The sequence below is a fragment of the Anopheles maculipalpis genome, chromosome 2RL, assembly GCF_943734695.1.
Source record: "Anopheles maculipalpis chromosome 2RL, idAnoMacuDA_375_x, whole genome shotgun sequence".
Classification (NCBI taxonomy): Eukaryota; Metazoa; Arthropoda; class Insecta; order Diptera; family Culicidae; genus Anopheles; species Anopheles maculipalpis.
The window spans coordinates 42,515,757-42,536,799 of record NC_064871.1 but is presented as its reverse complement, the minus strand read 5'-3'; the positions used below and the strand labels follow the sequence as shown (position 1 = coordinate 42,536,799).

General features: G+C 41.8%; 2 protein-coding genes across 2 annotated transcripts in view; one reads left to right on the top strand and one right to left on the bottom strand.

The window, feature by feature from the left end:
* LOC126556539 (ankyrin-3) overlaps positions 1-1,876 on the bottom strand; it is a 108,722-nt gene extending 106,846 nt beyond the window's left edge. The window contains exon 1 of the mRNA XM_050211801.1: positions 1,446-1,876. Within this exon, the coding sequence (XP_050067758.1) occupies positions 1,446-1,856 (411 nt within the window). The 5' untranslated portion in view covers positions 1,857-1,876. The remainder of the gene's footprint in view (positions 1-1,445) is intronic.
* Positions 1,877-8,918: 7,042 nt separating this feature from the next.
* LOC126559840 (CLIP domain-containing serine protease B4-like) lies at positions 8,919-10,920 on the top strand. The gene is made up of 5 exons (XM_050216013.1): positions 8,919-9,020; positions 9,099-9,476; positions 10,019-10,118; positions 10,199-10,506; positions 10,607-10,920. The coding sequence occupies exons 1-5, from the start codon at positions 8,948-8,950 to the stop codon at positions 10,903-10,905; spliced, it is 1,158 nt and encodes a 385-aa protein (XP_050071970.1). The 5' UTR covers positions 8,919-8,947; the 3' UTR covers positions 10,906-10,920.
* The last annotated feature ends 10,123 nt before the right edge of the window (positions 10,921-21,043 follow it).

Below are 21,043 nucleotides of genomic sequence, written 5' to 3'. Positions count from 1 at the left end.
GCTCAGTGTCCTTTGCTACCACCAAAGGCCTGCGTCAGGGAGATGGGCTCGCCTGTCTCCTATTCAACTTAGCGTTAGAGCGGGCCATCCGTGACTCGGAGGTGGAGACTTCGGGAACCATCTTCTATAGATCAACCCAGATCTTGGCATACGCTGATGATATAGACATATTTGGTTCTGCGGCTCTCCCAGGTAGCAGAAGCCTTCCAAAGGATCGAGCAGACGGCAGAAAACCTCGGGTCGCAGATTAAAGATCAGCAACCCATCTCACTGCACTCACATCTCACCTCAAGAAACCTGTCGCGACGGCCGCGTTGGAGAGGAAGATGCTCAGAAGGATTGTTGGCCCCGTGTATGTGTGGACGGACAATGGAGGAGCCGTTACAACGACGAGCTGTACGAACTGTAAGACGACCTCATCGTCGTGCAGCGAATTAGGCTCGCCAGGCTCCGATGGGCTGGGCATGTTATACGCATGGCACCAGACGACCCAGCTCCCAGAAAGTCCTTTTAGGTCGTCCACACGAACAAGGGAGGCGTCGTAGGACCAGATTGAGGTGGAAGGATGGCGTGGAATCATCCGCCATCAAGGTCGAGATAGTGGATTGGCGGACGACGGCTTGGGACCGTGAGCGGTTCCGGGTTCTACTGCGGCAGGCCAAGACCGCAAAGCGGTTGTAGCGACTGGTAAGTAAGTAAGTAAGTAAGTAAGTAAGTAATATGATGTCGTCTCTGAATGAAACACATGATTACAAAAGACAACTGACCGTTAGGTGGATCGCTGACACTCGATGTTGACCAAAGAAAGCTCAGAAAAATAGACATTTTTGATGCTAGCATTTAAGCTGTACCTATGTTAATAAATGTATGTAGCTAGAGCAAAGATAGGAACAAACCCGATGGTAAGGCGAAAACGGTAACGGATACACGATAGGACCGTGGTTCAATTCCCATTCTGACCGTTCCCTCGTAGAGAGGATTGACTATCCAAATGCTTGGTATCAGCAAGTCAAGTAAGCCATTAGATGGCCGCCGTGGCCTTAGAAGGTCGTTAAGCCAAAAAGAAGTTGGTAGAACATTATCTCCTAACCTACATTTCTTACTTTAAAAATTATAAAAATCAGTGGAAACCCAGCCATCAACAAACAATTTATCAAATTGCAATTTGATGATTCAACACATCAATAAAAATGATTGGGAAAAAGTAGACCAGAAAAACAAATGTAATCATACAAAAGCTTTGGTCGTTTACACGGTTACAACCTTTCCCCACTATAATGAACATTGCCTGCCACAGATAGCAAAACAATGCACGCCTAACCTTTGTACACATTGTAAGAACGCTTTGCAATGCTTGTGTACCAAGCAAACATCCGGGCTGCGAAAGCCATTCAATGCGGAAAGAATACACCCTCCAATCGATTCGGTATGAAAGATGTACTTACGCCCGAATGATGATGCCCGTGGCTGTGGCCATGATGGTGCTGCTGGTAGTGTAACGGTGCGTGCTGATAGTATCCTTCCACATGCTGATAGTGGGGATGATGGTGATGATGGTCGTCCGTTTTCGGTGACAGTGGCAAATGCGACGGTGCCTTATGTCCGGACGATCCCTTCGCGTTGGACATCTCTCGACTTGCACTGTGGACGAGCGTGTTCTGGGCATGGTGATGACTATGCCCATGCACATGCCCATGGCTATGACCGTGATGGGTAGGCGGCGAAGGCATATTATGCCCACTGTGCGGTAGATGGGACGTGTGCGGCACCCCCACCTGATGCCCATGATGATGCGGCACGTGCCCCTGGGAGGCTTCAATCAGCGTCGGCTGAATGTGTGTCACAAATTGGGCCATCCTAGTGCCGGTTTGTGACCACAAACAAGCTCACTTGTTAGCACTTGGCAGCAAGAAATTGATCTTTTAATGAGCGCACTATGCGTAACTGCTATTTTAACGAGTGTTGGGCTGTAACTTGAGTAGACTAGCACTGGGTTTTAGTTGGAAATTTGCAGGAAGATAGGGTTAACAATAGGATTTTCGCACTGGTTTGCGATTAATAATGGGATGATGTGTAGTGGGGATTTTCACATACACATAGATGTTGCACAATGTAAACACACATACACACACACGTATGATGGTCACTTGCTAGTGAACTTTTCACAATGATCACTGCTGGATTAGAATTACCATAAGTAACAACACTACACTAAACACATAACGATTAACTTTTTCAAGTAGAAGAATATCTGTAAAGAGAGAACAGCGTTATAAAGGTGTTATTAAGGCACAAAAAGCACAGGTATGGACAGCTAATATATAATATTCTAAATAGAAATATATTTAAGGTTTTTTATAGGTGTAGGTTTTCTATCATCAGCAGAAAGCACACGGTAGCCCTTATATTGGGCTGTAAGGCTTTATTATTTTATATTATTCACCTAATTTTTAACAGGATGTTAATCCTTACGACTGATTCAACACAGCGAATATTATTTCTCAAAATTTTCCTTTAGTAACTGTGCTGAGCTTCTTCCACGTTATCAGATCACCAATACGCTATTAAAATAGAAGCAACGAAGACTTCTCATTTATTATTCACAAATTTTTTAATCAAGCGATTCTATTTTGAACTCATCTGGCCTAAAAATACTTTACAATTATATTATTGAATCAGCGTGAAGATCAGTTAGACTGCTTTTTCGGTTTGATACAACGAAGCCTTGCGATATTTGAAGGTGAATGCAACATAGTTTGCGAAAACCGAAGAGCAACAATACAGTTTTGTCAGGATAGCCTTCATTTAGTCAAAATTAGAACTACATTCCTTTATTTTTGAACCAATCAAGCTTCGGTAACTAACGATTCGGTTTTTTCAACGAAAAAATATATTTCAAAAATATATTCAATTTCAACGTCCATCGATTACCGCTTGACACACAATTGAACTGTTTTAAATCAATGCTTCTTAAATTATGATTTGCTTTCCACTCACTCAGTAGTAAAATTATCGTTAGCACTGCTCAACTAATAAAACAATCACTCACTGAACATCGCTAGTGCGAGCTAAGCTAAGCTAAGAAAACTAAAACGCCCGACCAAGTAGGACAACTTCCAAGCAAAGTGGCGCCAAAAGGCTGCTGCCCTCCAAAAGTGCATGCAACCGTTGCAAAACCATTCAACGCACACAGTCCAGCCCCAGCCACCATTTCCTAGTGGATCCTGCGCCGAACGTATCGCATGCTGCCACACACAGCACACCCATTTTTCTCCTCTACATGACCTCTACGCAACTTGCCATTGTACGCGCTGATGGTGGCGCTACGTGTTACTTGCTGTCGCGCCAAATCATCCCCACCCGTGGCGCTTCTTCCGTACACACATCGGTACGCTTCTCACTTTTCACTCGCATCCTTTGGGCTAGCGCATCCAGGCTCCACGCTGGAACACCCGCCTGGATCCTTGGCGAGTGTCTGTGGTGGCTCTGTAACGCAATTTTCGCTTAGCCTTGTATCCTTGCTTGCAGGCAACAAAACTCCCATTCCCTTCGTACGGTCACGTGACGGCGGAACTGGTGCGTGCGTCCTTGCAGCTACTGGCAGCCGTCCGATGAACCAGCAGGGATAATAAAACTTAATTTGACTCATAATCATGGAGCCACTTTCCAACGAGCGGTGCCGTGTCCATTGCACACCGTACCGTAGGCCCGAGGGGTGGGAGTTGGTAATTGGGCCACCAGCAAACCTACCGCCAACGGTACCGCATTTCCGTGTAAGTGTGCGTGTTGAGCGATCGTTTGCAAAATTTTCTTTTTTTCCCCCCCTACGGCAGCCAGAAGCAATTGTCTGCTTCGGGAGGGAGGGGACAGCGCGAATGGACGGAAGTGGTCGACAGAACCAGGGTTTTGACCCGTTTTGCTAAGTTTGCCGAGCAGAGCGCTTACTTACTTTGCGAATTGATTGTGGCTTATTGCAGGAGCTTATTACATTATCAGACCAGCAATCCGCCAGCAAAGCCCAAGGAACAAAGCAATGCGAATATGCATCCGTACCGCACGGCCGTTTATTATTCAACCGTTCTCACTTTAACCAATTCATTACCACATTTCAGCGTCTGCTTTGTTGGGCTGTTGGCTGTAGAAAATGTCGCCGACAAGCTTGTTGTGAGCTTTAAAGGGGGAACGTTTTAAAGGGGAACGTTCAGGGAAAATTATTTTTAATTCGCTCAGTACAAAAATTTATGTGTATTTCCGTCATTTAACATTTACTTTTCAAGAAATAGTGAGGGAGTAAAATGAGACGTAAAACATTATAGAAACACAGTTAGAAAATAAAACACAAAATGTTTGGTTATGTGCATAACCATGCATCTGGTTAAGGAATTAGACTAGGCCATTGTAATCGAATAAAGAAAACCCCTTTGGTTGTATCCTTTTCCTAGTTAAGCTTACTGTTAAACTCCTTACCACGACAACAAATTGCCCGATAATAAGGTCCTGTCACAATTCTTCCTAATCTTCGTATCGCAAAATAGACTCTAGCTTTTTATTTCAAATTCCTCTCAATCCTAGCTCAATTTAAACATAAATAAAATAAAGCCACTCATCGCCATACTGCTGCACGATTAAATTACAAAGCAAGAGCGGCGCTAAACAACCCGAGAGCGTTCCGAGGTATCGGATCACACATTTAAAGTGCTTAGTCAAATGAACTTTTAATGAACCGTGAGTTGTGTTGCCACCATGCCACAATATTCCATTCAACCCTATCGACCATCGAAGCACTTCTCGAAGCAGCGTTCCGAACAGGATATGGTTGTATTGCAATGCATGCACATTGGATGTGAGTACAAAATTACGTAAACCGGCCAACCCTGCTACATCCGGGACGGCAAGCAAATTGGACCGACTTCTTCCATCTATTCGTTCCATCCTACCTCCATCAGCACGGATGCTTCCTTCCAGCTGTGTTCCAAACTTCATCCGAAGGGCAAGCATACTATCAGAGCCATCAGACATGTGTGCACCAGGCGACAATCTGGCGAATTGATCGAATTTCAATGAAACCAACATAAAACATCGAACCAAAGCCATCGGACCTGATGGGCAAATGGGCATGGCATTAGGTACATGTGGTGCAGCACAACACAACACAAAAAAAAGCAACATTAATATGGTAAAAGCACACCAGCTCCAGACCGAACAGCACCGAGCACCGAGCAGGATAAGTTGAGATGTGATGATCTAAATATAACCGGCGCTCTATCCATCCTGCCCGATAACATTTATGGTCGCTTTAATTAAAGAGCTGAGCAAGCAAACGGAACACAAACCAGACCAGATCCTTTTTTTTTTCTTTCTTTCTTTTTGGCTGCCAGTTTTTTGCTACGCTTTTGTAATTGGTTTTCAATGGCTGAAGCGATTAAATGAGACGAAGGGAAATTAATTTTCAGCCAACCGTGGGATCGTTTCATACATTTTCCGTCTATGTATAAGCCGGATAGAAGTGTACAATTTTCATTATCCTGTTACATAAGCGATATAATTATTTAGGGAAAATTTAGGGAACAGATGATAATTTTTCATCAACATGGAAAAATTATCCACTCACATAGAAAATAAAACCTTAAGTATTTAACACAGAAATAAATGTTAAAATGTAAAGAAGTTTTTTTTTACACTTTTTTAAGAAAATAGTGATCTGATTTTTATCTGCAAGAATACCTTCGAATACACTACAGAGAAAGCGAAATAAAAAGTACATCGGATAAGTATAATTCCTGTCGTAATATTATTTCGACACATTTATGCAAAACAACTGAGCATGCCCGGGATGAGGCTAAAAAAGGAGAAAATGCCTAGAGATAATTGTACAAAATCAGCTCAAAAAAAGCTACGAATAAGCCGTAATACTTAAACTAAAATTTGAAAACGAATGTATGCAAAAACGTAAATTGGTAACAAAGTAAAAGAGAACAATAAAGAAAGAGAATAAAACCATACAACTAAAAAAAAAACATGATCCGATAGCAAGTACCACAAGAAGGGGTTCATTTGCTTTTTCGTTTCATTTCATGTTTATTTCAGTGGTCAACCTATAGGCTAAACTCACCTAAAGCTAAATTAAAAATCCAACTTACCAGCTAAGGTTTTATACTAATTATAAACTAAAACACTAAAACAAAGATTACTGTACGCTCGGAGGATGTGAGGAGACAGAATTAATGAAGGAAAAATAAATTAAAGTTTGATGCTTTTAGTTGAAGCGTTTGATAAACGAAAAATATATACAGAGAGGAAGAAGTTCAAAAGAAGCGGTTGAAGATGAGGGTCGAGATAGAAAAATACTGAGAACTTCTCTATACTGAGAACGTTGACGAGGTAGATACAACGGAACACGGATTCTAATGTTTCAAAGGATAATTATGCATGAGACAAAAAAACTTCAAAAATGACAATCAAAATCAGACAATCAGACAATCAAAAACGTTCTACATACTTCGACAAATCTTATGTGTTTTGTGTCTGTTATTATGTCCAACATTGTCTGTAAACGTCAAGTAGATACTATATATACTGATTTCAAAGCAGCTTTTGATAGTTTGCCACATGATCTACTGTTTGCAAAATTGGAGAAACTTGGGTTTGGAGGACCAATCTTGTCCTGGATCGGGTCCTTTCCTTCGAATCAATCTTATTCAGTCAGATTGGAACACTCGTTTTTATCTTCATTTGTGGGCTTGTCTGGCGTTCCTCTGGGAAGTGCTCTAAGTCCTATCCTTTTTTCCCTATTCATGAATAACTGCATCAATGTTCTACCAACTGATGAACACCTTCTGTTTGCTGATGATATCAAAATCTTTCTCCCCGTGTCTTCGTCTTCCGACCTTCGAGCTCTCCAACGCTCTCTTAGTGACTTTTCTGTTTGGTGCTCTGCCCCCTAAATGTTGTGTCGTCTCTTTCGGGAGGCCTTCTGCTGATCGGCTCTTATGGAACTACTCCTTATGCGGCACCCAAATAAGTAGAGTAACCACCGTGAAAGATCTTGGGGTTACTCTACTTATTTGGTTGGATGAGGGAGTCTCATTCGATGAACACATTAACCATATAGTTAATGAAGCTAATAGAGCACTAGGCCTAGTTTTCTGAATGGCTTCTGAGATCTGAGATCCTTTATGTTTAAAGGCACTGTACTGTTGCTGGGTTCGCTCCGTTCTGGCTTATGCAATCGTAGTGTGGCCGGAGAAACCGCTGTGCAGAGAATAGAGAGGGTTCAGAGGAAGTTTACGCGGCTAGCTGTCCGCAGATTTCTACACGGCAGCCCTCATATTCTCTCCGCTTCCGTATGTTGGGTTTAATAGATATTTGCTCGCGCAGTCCTACTTCATCGCCTGTATCCTTTCCTCTGAACTCGACGTTCCTTCACCTCTATCTTCTATACCCCTGTATGCCCCTTCTCGTCGACTTCGTGATAGACCACCCATATTCATCCCTTCCCGCTGTTCGGTTTTTGGCCAGAATGATCCTTGGTTAAGATGTTGCGTCTCTTTCAACAGAGATCACGACCTGTTCGACTTCAACTTTCTTATTTGTTTTCTCAATTTCTCACCTTCTAGAGTCCACTACCTTTACTCCATAAAAGTCCTTTACCTCTAATTATTCCTTATCATAATTTTCTACCTACCCTAGTTTAAGCGTATACATTGTGTAGCCCGGAGAGGCAGACAATTTGAATTAAAATAAATAAATAAAAAAATAAAATAAAATTTTTTTAAACTCCTGGTGTTAAATAACTCAACTAAGGGGAATTACAATGATAGTTTAACGAACAATAACAAAAATATGTAAGGTTGAAAGATTTAGAAAACATTAGTAGAAGTAGAAAAATCATAAAAATACTAATTGTGGTCTGAAAAGCAAGCGCAAACAAATTTTTTTTATTAATTTTGAGTATAGCGGCGGTTGTCAGAGCGAAAATAAATAATGCACAATAAAGACCCCACTTAGTGGGCAATGTGGTGTATGCTGTATGCCTCTGCTAAATTCGTAAACATTTTTTAAAAGTTTTGTAAATAACCCTGCAGTTTTGTAACAGAATAAATCATGCTAGTAGCTTTAAGTAATTCAGAGAACCATACTCATTGTCTAGCTAAAACCTCACTCAGGTTGTTTTAGAATCTGATAAATAATAAAAACATCTTCCTGCACACCTTGTCCAATTAGCTTGCAATGAAAAACCAATGTAATAGAAGCAAATATAGTGCTACAAATTGGTTTGTTTGCATAACTCATTTAAAAAAACATTCAACAAACATGTGCCCATTATCAACATGTTATGCTTCCACTTTGCACCCATCCCGATGCGTTGAGACACACACACACACTTTAAATGAGGAGAGAACCTGTTGGGTGTCAATAAGTGGTAAAATCGCTTCCACAGTAGCGGCTAAGCAGGAGAAACCAAAACAAAACAAAAACCCATTCTCTATTGGTATTTCCAACATTTATTGGTTTGATTATCATCAGCGGCCGCACACATAACCGACCCGACCGGTGGAATAACCACCATGTTATCAACACACACGCACACAAAAAAAAACCTAGCGGTATTGTGTTTTGATGCAAAGTTGAAAGAGACGTGCAGCACAAAACGTGAAATGGCCCCGCTTCAAGCGCGTCCGCGTACCGGCTAGCTATGCAAAAACCTCGCGCCGTCCGTGAATGGAGATGCTTCGTTCGGTCGAGAATGACAGGGCGAGAAAACAGGTTTCGCTTGGGCAGAAACTGTCTGGACAGAACCGGGACTGGTAGATCAGCTTGACGACGCCACCGGTCAGTCGTTGGCGCACATCCAATCGTTTCGGAACGAGGCTGTGGCTGTGGTGCAGAGAATTTCTTTTTTTGCTGTAAAATTCAACTCTAGAGCAAGCAAGTACGACGTCACACGATGGGCAAATTAGTGTGGCATATTCTGGTGCTGTGTTCCGTCGGGTGTCTTAAGCAGTCTGCAGACGCCCAATGTACGTACTGAAACCGTCCATCGGGGAACACAGCTTTCTACTTCAAAAGTGTTGAACGTATCGATGAAATTTCTTCAGATCTTTCCAGCTGTCAAAATCCGGACGGCGAGCATGGCACCTGTGTGCTGGTACGCGAATGTCCCTTTGCCCGGGCCGTGCTGATGAAGCACAAACACTCGAACAATGACATCCGGTACCTTGAGGCGATACGGTGCGGGATGCTCGAGACAAAGGCGCTCGTGTGCTGCAACGCACCGAACATCACCCAAACGGATAAACCGGTTGACGGGGAGACGATTGCCGAACTGGTCGAAAATCGGTTCAGCACACCGGAGGAGAAAAAAAGTTTACTGCCGACGGTGTGCGGTGTCGATACGTACCGTGGCCCGGTCCGTGGGGAGCAGACGGGGCTGTTCGATTTTCCGTGGAACGTCCTGATTCAGCACCGGACAAAAGGTAAGACCTTAATTAATGGCTATTCGTTTTAAAAAATCGAACAGCTGCAATTCAGATCTTTTCAGTGAAATTTTCAGCTTGTTCTGGAAATTCTTACTTATGAGACATTTTCTATTTTCATTCTGATGAAACAAGTTGATCAAATAGGAAAACATTGGAATGTATATATTATGCCATACAATATAAGTATATTAGTACAGTATGTAATCTCAGCTCTAACTTCTTGGCTTGGTTTAGAGTAGGTCGAAATTTGACCAAGACTAGGAGCATTTTATTGATTTATAAATTACGGAGATTTGTGCCACAAATCTACTCCTAATCATTATTATAATTTCAATAACTTTGAACAGATAGTTTAGAGAGTTTATAGTGGCTGTAAGTTGAAAAAATATTATCAAGAATTGGACCAGGAACATATCTTCCTGGAGAAAGTGCTGGTAAATTAAAATATTACCAAGCTTCAAGCAAAATGTTTTTTTTTCCATGTCGATGGATTATCTCCACGTTGTCCTCCACATTCACCACCCAACTCTCCTTTCCAGATGGCGAGAATCGTTTCCATTGTGGTGGATCACTGATCAGCGATCGATACGTACTAACAGCTGCTCGCTGCATAATGGGCATCAAAAAAACCTGGACAGTGTAAGTGATGAACGAGCAAAGCGCCACCAATATCAATCGATTTGTAATGATTAATATATCACTGCCCATCACGCTTGCAGCGTATCGGTACGGGTAGGTGAATGGAATTTGCAAACCAATCCCGACTGTACCTCAACGTCCGATGACACTGAATGTGCCATCCCGGTTCAGGACATTGCTATCGAAAAAATTACCATCCCCACCAACTACACCGGCACAGGCTCACCGGCAGTGAAGCAAGACATCGCCCTGCTCCGTTTAGCGCGGAAGATAGAATTCAACGAATCAGTTGCTGCTATCTGTTTACCACTCGATACGACCTCGTGGACCAGTTATAGCACCGAGAGTGGCCAGTTTTATGAGAGCGGCTGGGGAAAAACGCCCGACGGTAGGTGTAGGCTTAATCAATCCCAGCAACGTGCATTCAACCCTGTTGTATGCCCGTTATGCATTCGTTATTAACACGTTAACGCATCCCCTTATTGTAGCCGTTGGTAGTGATCACAAATGGAACTACGCCTCGGTGGGTGTTTCGCGAGATGTTTGCCGTACCCAGTATCCACACGCCAGCATAGATGAGGAACACATTTGTGCTACGCCACAGCGGGAGCAGGATACGTGCAGGGGTGACACTGGGGGGCCACTGATGTATTCTCATACGGATCGTGCCTGGTATCTGGTCGGTGTCGGCAGCTTCCGTAAGCAGTGTGCCATTGTTGGTGAGCCTGCCGTCTATACGAATGTGGCCACCTTTACCGATTGGATTATTGACAATCTTGAGCCGTAGAAGCAATCTTTATTGGTGCGTTTTTATGTGTGTGCGTGTGTGGCTGAGAAGCTAAGACACATAGTTTACCCTTTTTTTCTAGACGACTTAATTAAATATGTACAATCGAGCTGTGTCAATGTAATCATTCAGGTATGCACAATAAAGGTGTAGAGAAGAGAAACTTGCACTGTGTTCAGTTACTATACCATGTACACTCTGCTCTGTAAATAATTCAGAATTGAAAAAAAAACTTTTTTTATTGTAGATTTTTAATCACGTTGTTTGTCTGGGATTTAGACAAATTTTGCGAATCCGAAACGCATTAATAAAGTGTTTTTCTTTGCATAACGACCTCTCCAAGGACACGCCGGCCATCGAATGGCGTACTAGACTTGCCTCACTACGGGGACACGGTCCGGATGGGATTTGAACCTCGGTCGTGTCGTATGAAGAGCGACATCTCTGTCGCCTACACCACTGGGCTGCTTCAATTAATAAAGAATGCCCCGAATTATGGGCATTGCTAGTCCCAATCCCCCAAACTTGGATAAAAAGAAGAAACAAACCTTAACAACGATCGTGTCTTAATACATCTAACATTTCTTTTTATCAAGTTTTTAAGTTTTCCCCCAAAAAGTTATTTATTGCACCGTGCTTGGCAATCCAGATAATCTGTGTCATGTTCCTGGCTACAATTCGTAGTTTTCTTCAGTGGTTCAGATCTAGCAATCCTGATTCCAATTCCAAAACTAAGGATGAACTGTTCAAGTGAAGGATGTTAGAAATAAAAGGCTAAAATATCACGAGGTTGTCATAGCAAACGAAGAAAGAAAAGATTTTTAAATTAATATGTTTCACTTAAAAATGTCTCAGGATCAAAACTATATTTAGAACTGCATTAGTCAGCTTCACCGTTGTAGCCTATCTAATAAAAAGATCCTCTTTAATAGTTTCGCAATGTCAAATCTCGCAGTCAAAATCGCAGTTTACAACTGAGTTGCTTCATTTTTTTAAACTAATTCCGTTAGTGTTTGCTCTTCAAGGTTTTCCAAAAATTTTGACTCTTTCTGATAACCGAGAACAATCTATGAGGCGAATCATTCCTTTGCTTCGAAGTCTACTCTTGGGATGCTTCTGTTTCACCTTATAGACTCAGCTCTATGGAGAACTATGAACTAATAACTCGCTAAAAATTAGCAAGGTATGTGTATTGGAACTAGACGACAATAAATCACTTTTTAGTATCTGTTTGATTGACGGATAAATTTTGAAATAATTTTTGTTCTTAAATCAACCTGCAGCTCTGCAGATTCTTTACCTCATTTATGTGTAAAACATATTTCACAACATGTTCAAAAATACCATTTTAATAAACCTGCACAATGAATAATTTGAATAAAACGTTCCTACCCCAACCATTACATTACTCCCATACCCGGTGTCACAGGTACGAACACGTTTGTCCCGTAAGCCGTCTTTAAACGCCAGTCACACTTTTATGATCAAACACATTTAAGCTATCGTTAAAGGTGGGCTCGTTAACCGTACAGTAGCTATCTAACAAATCGAGACACGCATTCCACGGGCGCGGGCACACTTCTTGCTCTTATCGCAAACTTCCGCCACATTAGTCGGATGCAAGGGGCGAAACTGGAGACTTCCATCCAGGTGGGGAATTCGATGGTGGGTGATGCACGGCGCTCTATTGTGAGATCAGTTTCACAACCAGCAACCAAAATGCGGCAGACTTTTATCTTCCGCGTTTACGTTTCACACGTAAATTGTAAAGGGCGAATGTTTTACGATCCTTTGGCAGCGGCTTGCGCGTGTGTCTGTACCACAAAACACACCTGGCCCCACTAATCGACGGAACATTTAAATGCGCACAAGCCTGAGGCCTCGGGCTCATTTATCACGAAGATTAATTTAAGATACCTTATGCGGATTGTGCTCAACAGTTTGTACATATGAAAATGGGAACCGCTTTCGCGCTCACTTGTTTACAGTTTGGCACGCTGCATGACGCATCCAGGCGCGAATGCTTGTAATTTTGATCCCATTTTTATGCACGTGGTTGGAATATGTGTCTGTCCCGAGTGCTTCCACCACTTTACCAAGACACGCGCCTCGATGTGTACGGTACGGTACGTGCGGATTGTTATTATGAAGTCAATCACTTTACATTAATTTTCATGCGAATCTATTTTCAGCACACTATTTAACATTCATGCGTGTTGCTTGGTGGGGGGAAGGGGGGGGTGTACTGCTACAGAAAATTCGATACAACTTTTTCTTATAATGTGTCAATTGAAGCAAAAAAAAGACCTGCTGTAAAAAGGTTTAAAAGATTTATTATAAATCGCCTTGTTTACACAAACCCAAGGCGCCATCGGGCAAACGATGTATTCGAAAAGAAAAGTCCTACACAAAGTTGAAACGAAAACCAAACCTTGCATGGCATGCAAATATTACCTTTTCCAACCACCAACTTAACGTCCTCTTTTACCAAAACAACAATTTAATTAAGAATCTTGCGCTGCCAACATACGAATACGAGCCAGAAGTAGAGCAGAACAGAAGCGAGTAATAAAATGTTTCATTAATCCACCGAAAAAACCTCTAACCTTCGCGTGTTGCTGGCCCGAACTACTGTCTGGAGCAGTCCACGCTACAGCACTTCAAACTACCAAACGATACAAGGGGAAATAATAATGTTGAAAGATGTGCAAGCTGAAGGCAAATATCAAAAACTGCCAACGATTTAAACCCCAAAAATTCCCACCCCTAAGGCGAACGGAACGACGATACAAACGCCTACCGTTCGTCCGTTGTTGTCGAAAAGGAAAAGAAAAACATATTTGGTTGGGTGTAAGAAAAACGGGACCACAAATGGAAAACTGGTTGTGGGTTGTTCCACATAAAGAAGAAAGAAAGAAAAAAGTCCTCCCCCCCCCCCCCAATCCCCCCCAACAAGCAAAGAGATTACAAACTTCATGGTTAGCAGATTCTTCACATTATTGGCTCACTGCTTTTACGCTGAAAAGTAGAAACAAAAAGGGAATCCTTCCCACTGAAGGTGGTTTGTTTCTTTATAAATTTAAAAAAAGGAAACCTTTTTTTTGCGCCTTCTTGGATCCCTATTAAAAATAGCTTCCAAAACACTCCCCCCAAAACACATTGTTGTGGGCAATCGACAAACGCCTTAGGGCACAGGCATGTCAACGCGTGTAAAAGTTTTTACTGAGCGAAAAGCCCCGAAAATGTGAAAAATATTTTAAAAATTTCCGTCAAAAACTTTTCGGTCACATAGATTTTTGGGTCGCTCCCCTTTTCTATCTCGCCTGCTCTCTCTCTCTCTCTCTCTCTCTCTCTCTCTCTCTCTCTCTCTCTCTCTCTCTCGGAAACCTCCATGAGGTTTCCGATAACACCGTTGAAGAGTGACAAAACTTTCTGATGGAAGACAACGGACAGACCTGCCCGTTTTCCCACTAAACTGACGCTTAACATCTAACTAGCCTTTGGTGTGACTCGTTGTAGTGTTTCGCGTCACTAAACCAGCTAAGCGGTAGCGTAGTTGGTAAAGGATTACGAAAGTCATTTATCACACCTTTATGAGAAAAACTTCTCACCACACACACACACCCACACACCCACAACGGTTAGAAGTGCTTAACAGCAAAGGAACGAACGTGATCACGCGGTCTGTTCAAACGCCCGGAAGCGTCCTTATCAATCAGCCAGATTATCCCACACTGTTTATACACCCTCACCATAATCCTGCTAAGCAATATTTGACGCGTGTCAATAATCACTTCGTCTAGGAAATAATCAGAACAGAATAGGAAAACGCATAACCGGGTACACCTACATTAACGACCTTGCGTTCTCCGTATAGAAAACTGAACTTTCACAGCACACTTTCTCATCACTAGTTTGTGTGTGACACGCACGAGGTTCTACACGCGTACGGGTATCAAACGCGCGCACATACACACGAGCGGTTGCGATCACTGCCGGTCCGCGTTTGAAGACGGATTGACGACGACTGTGACGGTTTCGTTTCGGTCTGCCCGAACCCAGCACGCGTGCTGTTTGCTACCGTTTTACTCTTAGGGAAAAGCAAGCCAAACGCTTACTCCCCCCCCCCATCCCCACGCTCAACACCCACGTCCACACCCGCACAAGCACACAGGGCAGGGCATCCCACTGTTCCATTCTCCAGGGAGTGCGGGAGTAGCATTACTCACTTCGGTATTCGTTCGGCTACTGCGACGTCGCACGCCGATAGAATCAACCGTGCAACAAGAGTCACAGTCTTCCCACAAGGGGAAGAGAGAGGCAAGCGGGATGGCCGTTTCAAGACGAAGCAAAAGTCGTCTCGGACTTCGCCTTGAAGGCGCCTGCTGAACGGTGCGATTAAAGACAGCCCGTCCTTTCGGTGTGCTAACCCCGCAAACAATGGATTACGGTGCGAAAGCAGCAGCGTGGTGGTACGAATAGAGATGGGAAGCATTCATGATGCACCGGGAATGTAACGCAACACAAACGTTGGAGCTATCCGGTGAAAGGTTGTTTTTTTTTTTGGCTGGGTTTTTTTTTATGAACCACTGGAGGCGTATCGGAAAGTAACAAAAGCTTTCTGGCAGAGATTTGTACATTCTCTCTAGCAGCTTCTTAATATAGTCGAGATTTTGGCCTGGTTGGCCGGGAAAGTGGGAGAAGGAATTTGTTAGCCTAAATTGGGAAACGTTACTCGCATACATGATTTTGGAGCTTGTGTGTGTGTGTTTTTGGATCGAAACGGTTTTATCCTAGAAACAAAAACATAAGCTTTTGTGGCTTCACACATGGCTTATACTACAGGGAAGCATTGTGTTAAGCTAAAAACACTTTTTTTTAGATGTATTTTGCTTAGTAACTTCAAATTGTATGGAGAAAATGTCGATGGAGACGCCTGGTGTTTGACGGTAGGAAAGGTGGATAAACATTTATTGCTTGTTTTTTTATCAGGTTTTTCTTATAAATAGCTGTTTGATGTGCTGTACAAAAATACTCCTTTCAACGAGCGCAATCTAACAAAACGAATGGATAATAAAACGATATCAAGCAAGCGATCAGTTAATTAAATTAGGTGAAAGCACATCATGGAGCTGTTGAACAGATTAGATTTCTCGTATATTCCCGAAGTTTTAGCTATCGATTTCTACCACTTATTTTGATAATAGCAACACCGAGACATTAGTTATCTTTTTCATTACTGTTTTTTACTTAACTCTACTTAGCTTTTTTTCCCGTAGCTAAAGCTTAGGAGCTAATAAACTGACCAATTACAATTTATGTTGGTTTGGAAGCCTTCCCTTCTTCAAACCATTAAACTGCACCTTTTCCCGAGTGGGAATTATTTAGCAATAGTAAGAGTAAAACTTCATGTTTAGAAATGTAACTATAGAGTTTTTTTTAAATTTATTTTAAGATGATAATTATAGAGCTTTATTGTTTTTATTTTCGTGTCTTTTCTAAGAAAATTATAAAGGACCTTTCAACTTTCTAATTATTCTACTAACATTCTACTAACTCAAGAACTAATGTATCTCGTTATGGCAAAATTGTAGCAAATATATTTTATTGAATTTCTGTTAAACAATCGCAGTAAATCACTATTGGTAGTTGAAAAGCATAACAAAAACTACTAAACAAATGAAAAATAAACAATGCTTTTCGAAACAATTACATAAAAAATAGGGTATAAAACAGATCAAAAATGATTTATTATGTCTTTCATCAGAATTCAGTAAAAAGGAAATACTTTTCATTCTTCACAACCCAAATGATGTGTCCCAAATGGGATGTAACAAGCCCTTTCGCGTGTGTGTTCCAGTGTGTTTTGCTACTATTTTCTATACCTTTTTATTTCCATTTTCCCATTCTGTTGCGTCGCTCGGGTGGGAAAAAAGGCAAAATTTTCTACCGATCGCGCAACAAACGCATTCGCCACCTCACGATTGTATCATGCGCACACACACACACACACACAAGATCGTCCGAAGCCACCCAATGCAACGAACCCAGCGCCGAATGCTTTTTGGCGTTCGGTTTGTTTGCCGTTCGCCCATATCTGGGCACTTGTTTTGGTGCCAAGCAGCATTGGTTTACGACCTCCTACACAGTTCCCGGGTCGGCAAGAGACCTCGCACAAAGCAACGCAACTTTCAGCTGCAGGGCGAAGGACAACGAACTGGACGGTTCGGCGGAGGGTTTTCAGCTGGTGCATAGCAAATGGAACCGCCAGGGTAGCAAACAAAAAGCAACCGAATGCACAAAAACAGCTGACCCTTTCGGTACACACCATCCTTTCTCGGTCAGCGTTTGCGTATTTGTTTTACCACGACGCCAAATCACGTGGGCTGCAAGGAAACAAGGGAAACAGCAATTTGGGACTTACTTAAAATTTTGAACGTTGATTTTTTATATAAAAAGTAGTAGTAAAAGAAGGTTTGGAAAATTTGAAGAATATTTTACCTCAATTTTCAACTAAAAGATTCCGACAGCAGACTACTGCTAACAGTAACGTTTGGCCTAGTAAATGTTGAAGGACATTTGAAGGTTACGCAACGCTATCGTTATCGCATCCTTCGTTTGGGTTGCTACTCGTGACCAGAAAATGATTTTGCAGGAAACAAGCAGGACACATAGAGAAAGAAATTGGGAAAATTGTACCACAGTCCAGTTTCAATGTAAATTGTGGTAACAATTGGCAGAAAAAACACGCCTCACCTATAGAAGGAATGGTCTTGTTCACTGATATTTAATTACCCTTTATCTGATCCACAATTGACAGGAATACTCGAAGAAAAAAATAACCAAACAACAAACAAGCTGTTTGAAATGAGTCCTGTTCTTTGAACTGACTTCCTTTTTCGGTCGTCTTCAGTAGCAAAACCACAACCGAAGGCCAGCTTACTTGCACGCTGTACGAAGGGACGCCTCACAGAAGGATAATAGCTTTCCTCACTCCCAAAGCATTGCCAACATTGCTATCAAAAGCTAGCATCGAATCAAAACAATCTTCACCGTTTCACCGACCGACCGACAACCGACAACATGGAGTCCGTCCGTCTCCGTTTACATTTTCCCGCCCAATTGCCTCGGGCATGGTAATCGTTTCAATAAATTTGCATACAATCTTTACGGGTAAGAACGGTTTACTCTCACAGAACGACCTAACCACTTTTTTCTTCGCCTTTCCTTTCGCATACGGTCCGTTTGTTGCCGCTTTAACGTGCACCGGAACGCCAATGGCACTCGCGTTTGTTTTGCATAAACGGCTGGCTCAATTTGGCGTCAACTTGTACGCCAAACGGGACGTACAAAAAACATGCGAAAACAATTAGCACGGATGGGTTGAAGAATCTGGTTGGAGAATTTCGCTCGTACCAAGTTTTGCTCGCTGCGCTGAAACCCCCGGTACGGATACTAGCTGGATACGGAGATTCATAACAATTGAAAAATTGTTCAACAAAGAAGCTGGGAAACAAACACAGGAAATGATTTCCGCTTGACGATGGGGCTGGTTGCTAATTGTCTATTATGATTTGTTTATTTTTGTGCTTCCGTTGGTGAGTGAGGAATGGTTTAAATGCAGAACACCTGAGAGTGTTTGTTGTGAAAGCGTTTTACGATAGTTAATTTAAAACATTCTTTAGCTTTATGTATTATAAAATAAATCGAATAATAATCCATAAATAATTCTAGAAAATAGGGACAGTCCTGTGGAGGAGATGACTGCGGTGCCGATCTTCACACGGCAGGTCCGGGGCTCCAATCCCACCCGGACCGTTCGGCCGCAGTGAAGACTGACTAACCAACTCGGTCGTATCAATGTGTCTAGTAAGTCTACCACCGCTTCATGCTCTCCAGAATGTACTATTCAAACGCTCGGCATAAAAGATGATACGAAAAGAGCAATACAACACTGAAAAGCATACATGGATGGAAAATCTTGTCCATCCCACAATCGAGTCAAAAGCTAGCTCAAAATGCACAAGCAAGAAGTGCTGCATCAGTGTGATGTGCATGGTGCATGGAAGATTTTCTTCATTTTCCTCTTCAATTTCCTTACAGACCCGGCGATGTCTTGTACGGACTTTTCGATACACACAGGCGCTTTTGTTAAACACAGCTATGCTCGTTCGTATCTACCATTTAGCCGTACATAACAAGAACAAAAAAGAAAGCGCCCGGGTGGTTAGGGCAAGTGGTTTTCGTTTACTGTTTTGTGTTGCCGGTTTTCTGCTCCAACGGTGCCACAAAACCTCGGTGTGTTTAATCAAACGAAAATACGTAGTTACCGAAGCGGTGAAAAGACGTAAAAAAGTGTAAATAAAGAAAACCAATTTGAATTTACAGTAAGTAAGTAAGACTGTCCTTAGCAAAAATGTCTCAATTGTCTCAATTAAGATTGTTAAGGAATTGGTTTCAAGTCATGTCACTTATGACGCAACTTAGACTGAGATGACCTAACGGTTAATATTGCTAATAATTGATAAAGCTAAAGGGAGGGTGCCCTTACACGCCCTTTACACTGCAGGACCGGGGTTCAAATCCTATCTGAACCGTTGCCCCGTAGTTAGGAGTGATTTTCCAACTACGTGGCATCCGACGGCAGGACCTTAGGAGGTCGTTAAGCTACACAACACAAACAGAAAGGATAATCAACCGCCCTTAACATCGAGAACATACGCTCAATTTAACCCATCGCTCAAGAGGTTAGGTTTCCCCTTTTCTTTCATGCTCAAATATTTGGAGACACATGTCACTGTTCTGTACGCCTTGAACTTATCTGATCGAGATAGTGTGTAGAGTGCTTTTGTGCATCCCTGAAAGGGCATACTGATATAATGACTTAACATGAGTAACATAGTTTTATTTAGTATTTAGTTTTATTTAGTTTTTACAAATTATATCTCAGTTTTCTAGTCCTTTAATCTATATTTTTTTCCGTTGTTGGACAATCAAGAGAAGAACACAACAACCTAAAGCACCTTCCGAATTTCATTTTTTATTAATTTTCTGCAAGAATTTTGCCAAAACTGATATGATTATTAAGCCTTATCCATATAAGACAACCTGACATGCCTTACCCATATCATCAAACCTTACCTTTATTTCACATTTTTTTCCAAAGGTACGGTACGGTTCTGCTGTCATTTTCCTTCTTTTAAAGGTACAAATCAAAGGAAAGATTGAGTTCTTGTACGTCACTCACCACCTACATACCATACCTTACGTTCCTTAATGTTCCAATCACAAACAGAACGATGACCTGCTGATTGGGAGATGTAAGATTAAGGAAAATGAAAATTAAGTTCCTTCTCTCAGTGTTCATGTTCCTCAGTGCTTTTTGGTAGCCATCTTCCTTTGTTTGATTCCAGGAACATTTCTTTTTCGAAATCTAGTTATGATAACGTACGTTTGAATAAAGGAAATTGCAAAAAATAAAGAAACAATTGACATAGCAATTATTGATAACGTTGGAATTTTTTTTATTATATGTTACATGAGCTAATGTGGTAGAGGCGACAGCACCGTCAATCTTCACACGCAGGACCGGGTTTCAAATCCCATCGAGACCGGTAATCCGTGGTGACGACTTGACTGTTCCATTAAGAGGTATCAGCAATACCAGTAGGCTATCCGATGGCCGGCATGAGCTATAGTAGGTCGTTAACTTTACTAATCCGTATCTGCTGTCGTATGGTAAACCTTATTTATTTATTATTGAATATGACGGTCCAGTGCCGTATTGTCAACACCACTTGTGTTGAATGTATGGTAAACCTAATACAATTTAAAAAGAGTAAGGGATCTCACACATTTTCCTTTTTTTTTTAACTCAATAGAAGGACAATCCCTTTGAGACTTACATTGTCCGTTATATATTAATTAAAAATGCATCTAAGAGTCAACAAAGTAGTTTACTATTATTTATTTTATTTTAAAACATTGCACTAACAGCTATAAAAGCGATGCAAAGAATTTAAGCTATCTGTTAAGTGGCTGTTCTCCTACAAATATCGCGATTGCATTTTCCCACGGCGCTCTAAGTACACGTAATATTGACGACTTGACTTAGGAGTCAAGTCCCAAACGACTTGAC

Coding starts and splice junctions, on each gene's coding strand:
- LOC126559840 (XM_050216013.1), top strand. CDS start 8,948: ATGGGCAAATTAGTGTGGCATATTCTGGTGCTGTGTTCCGTCGGGTGT. Junction 9,477..10,018: donor GATTCAGCACCGGACAAAAG/GTAAGACCTTAA, acceptor TCTCCTTTCCAG/ATGGCGAGAATCGTTTCCAT. Junction 10,507..10,606: donor CTGGGGAAAAACGCCCGACG/GTAGGTGTAGGC, acceptor CCCTTATTGTAG/CCGTTGGTAGTGATCACAAA.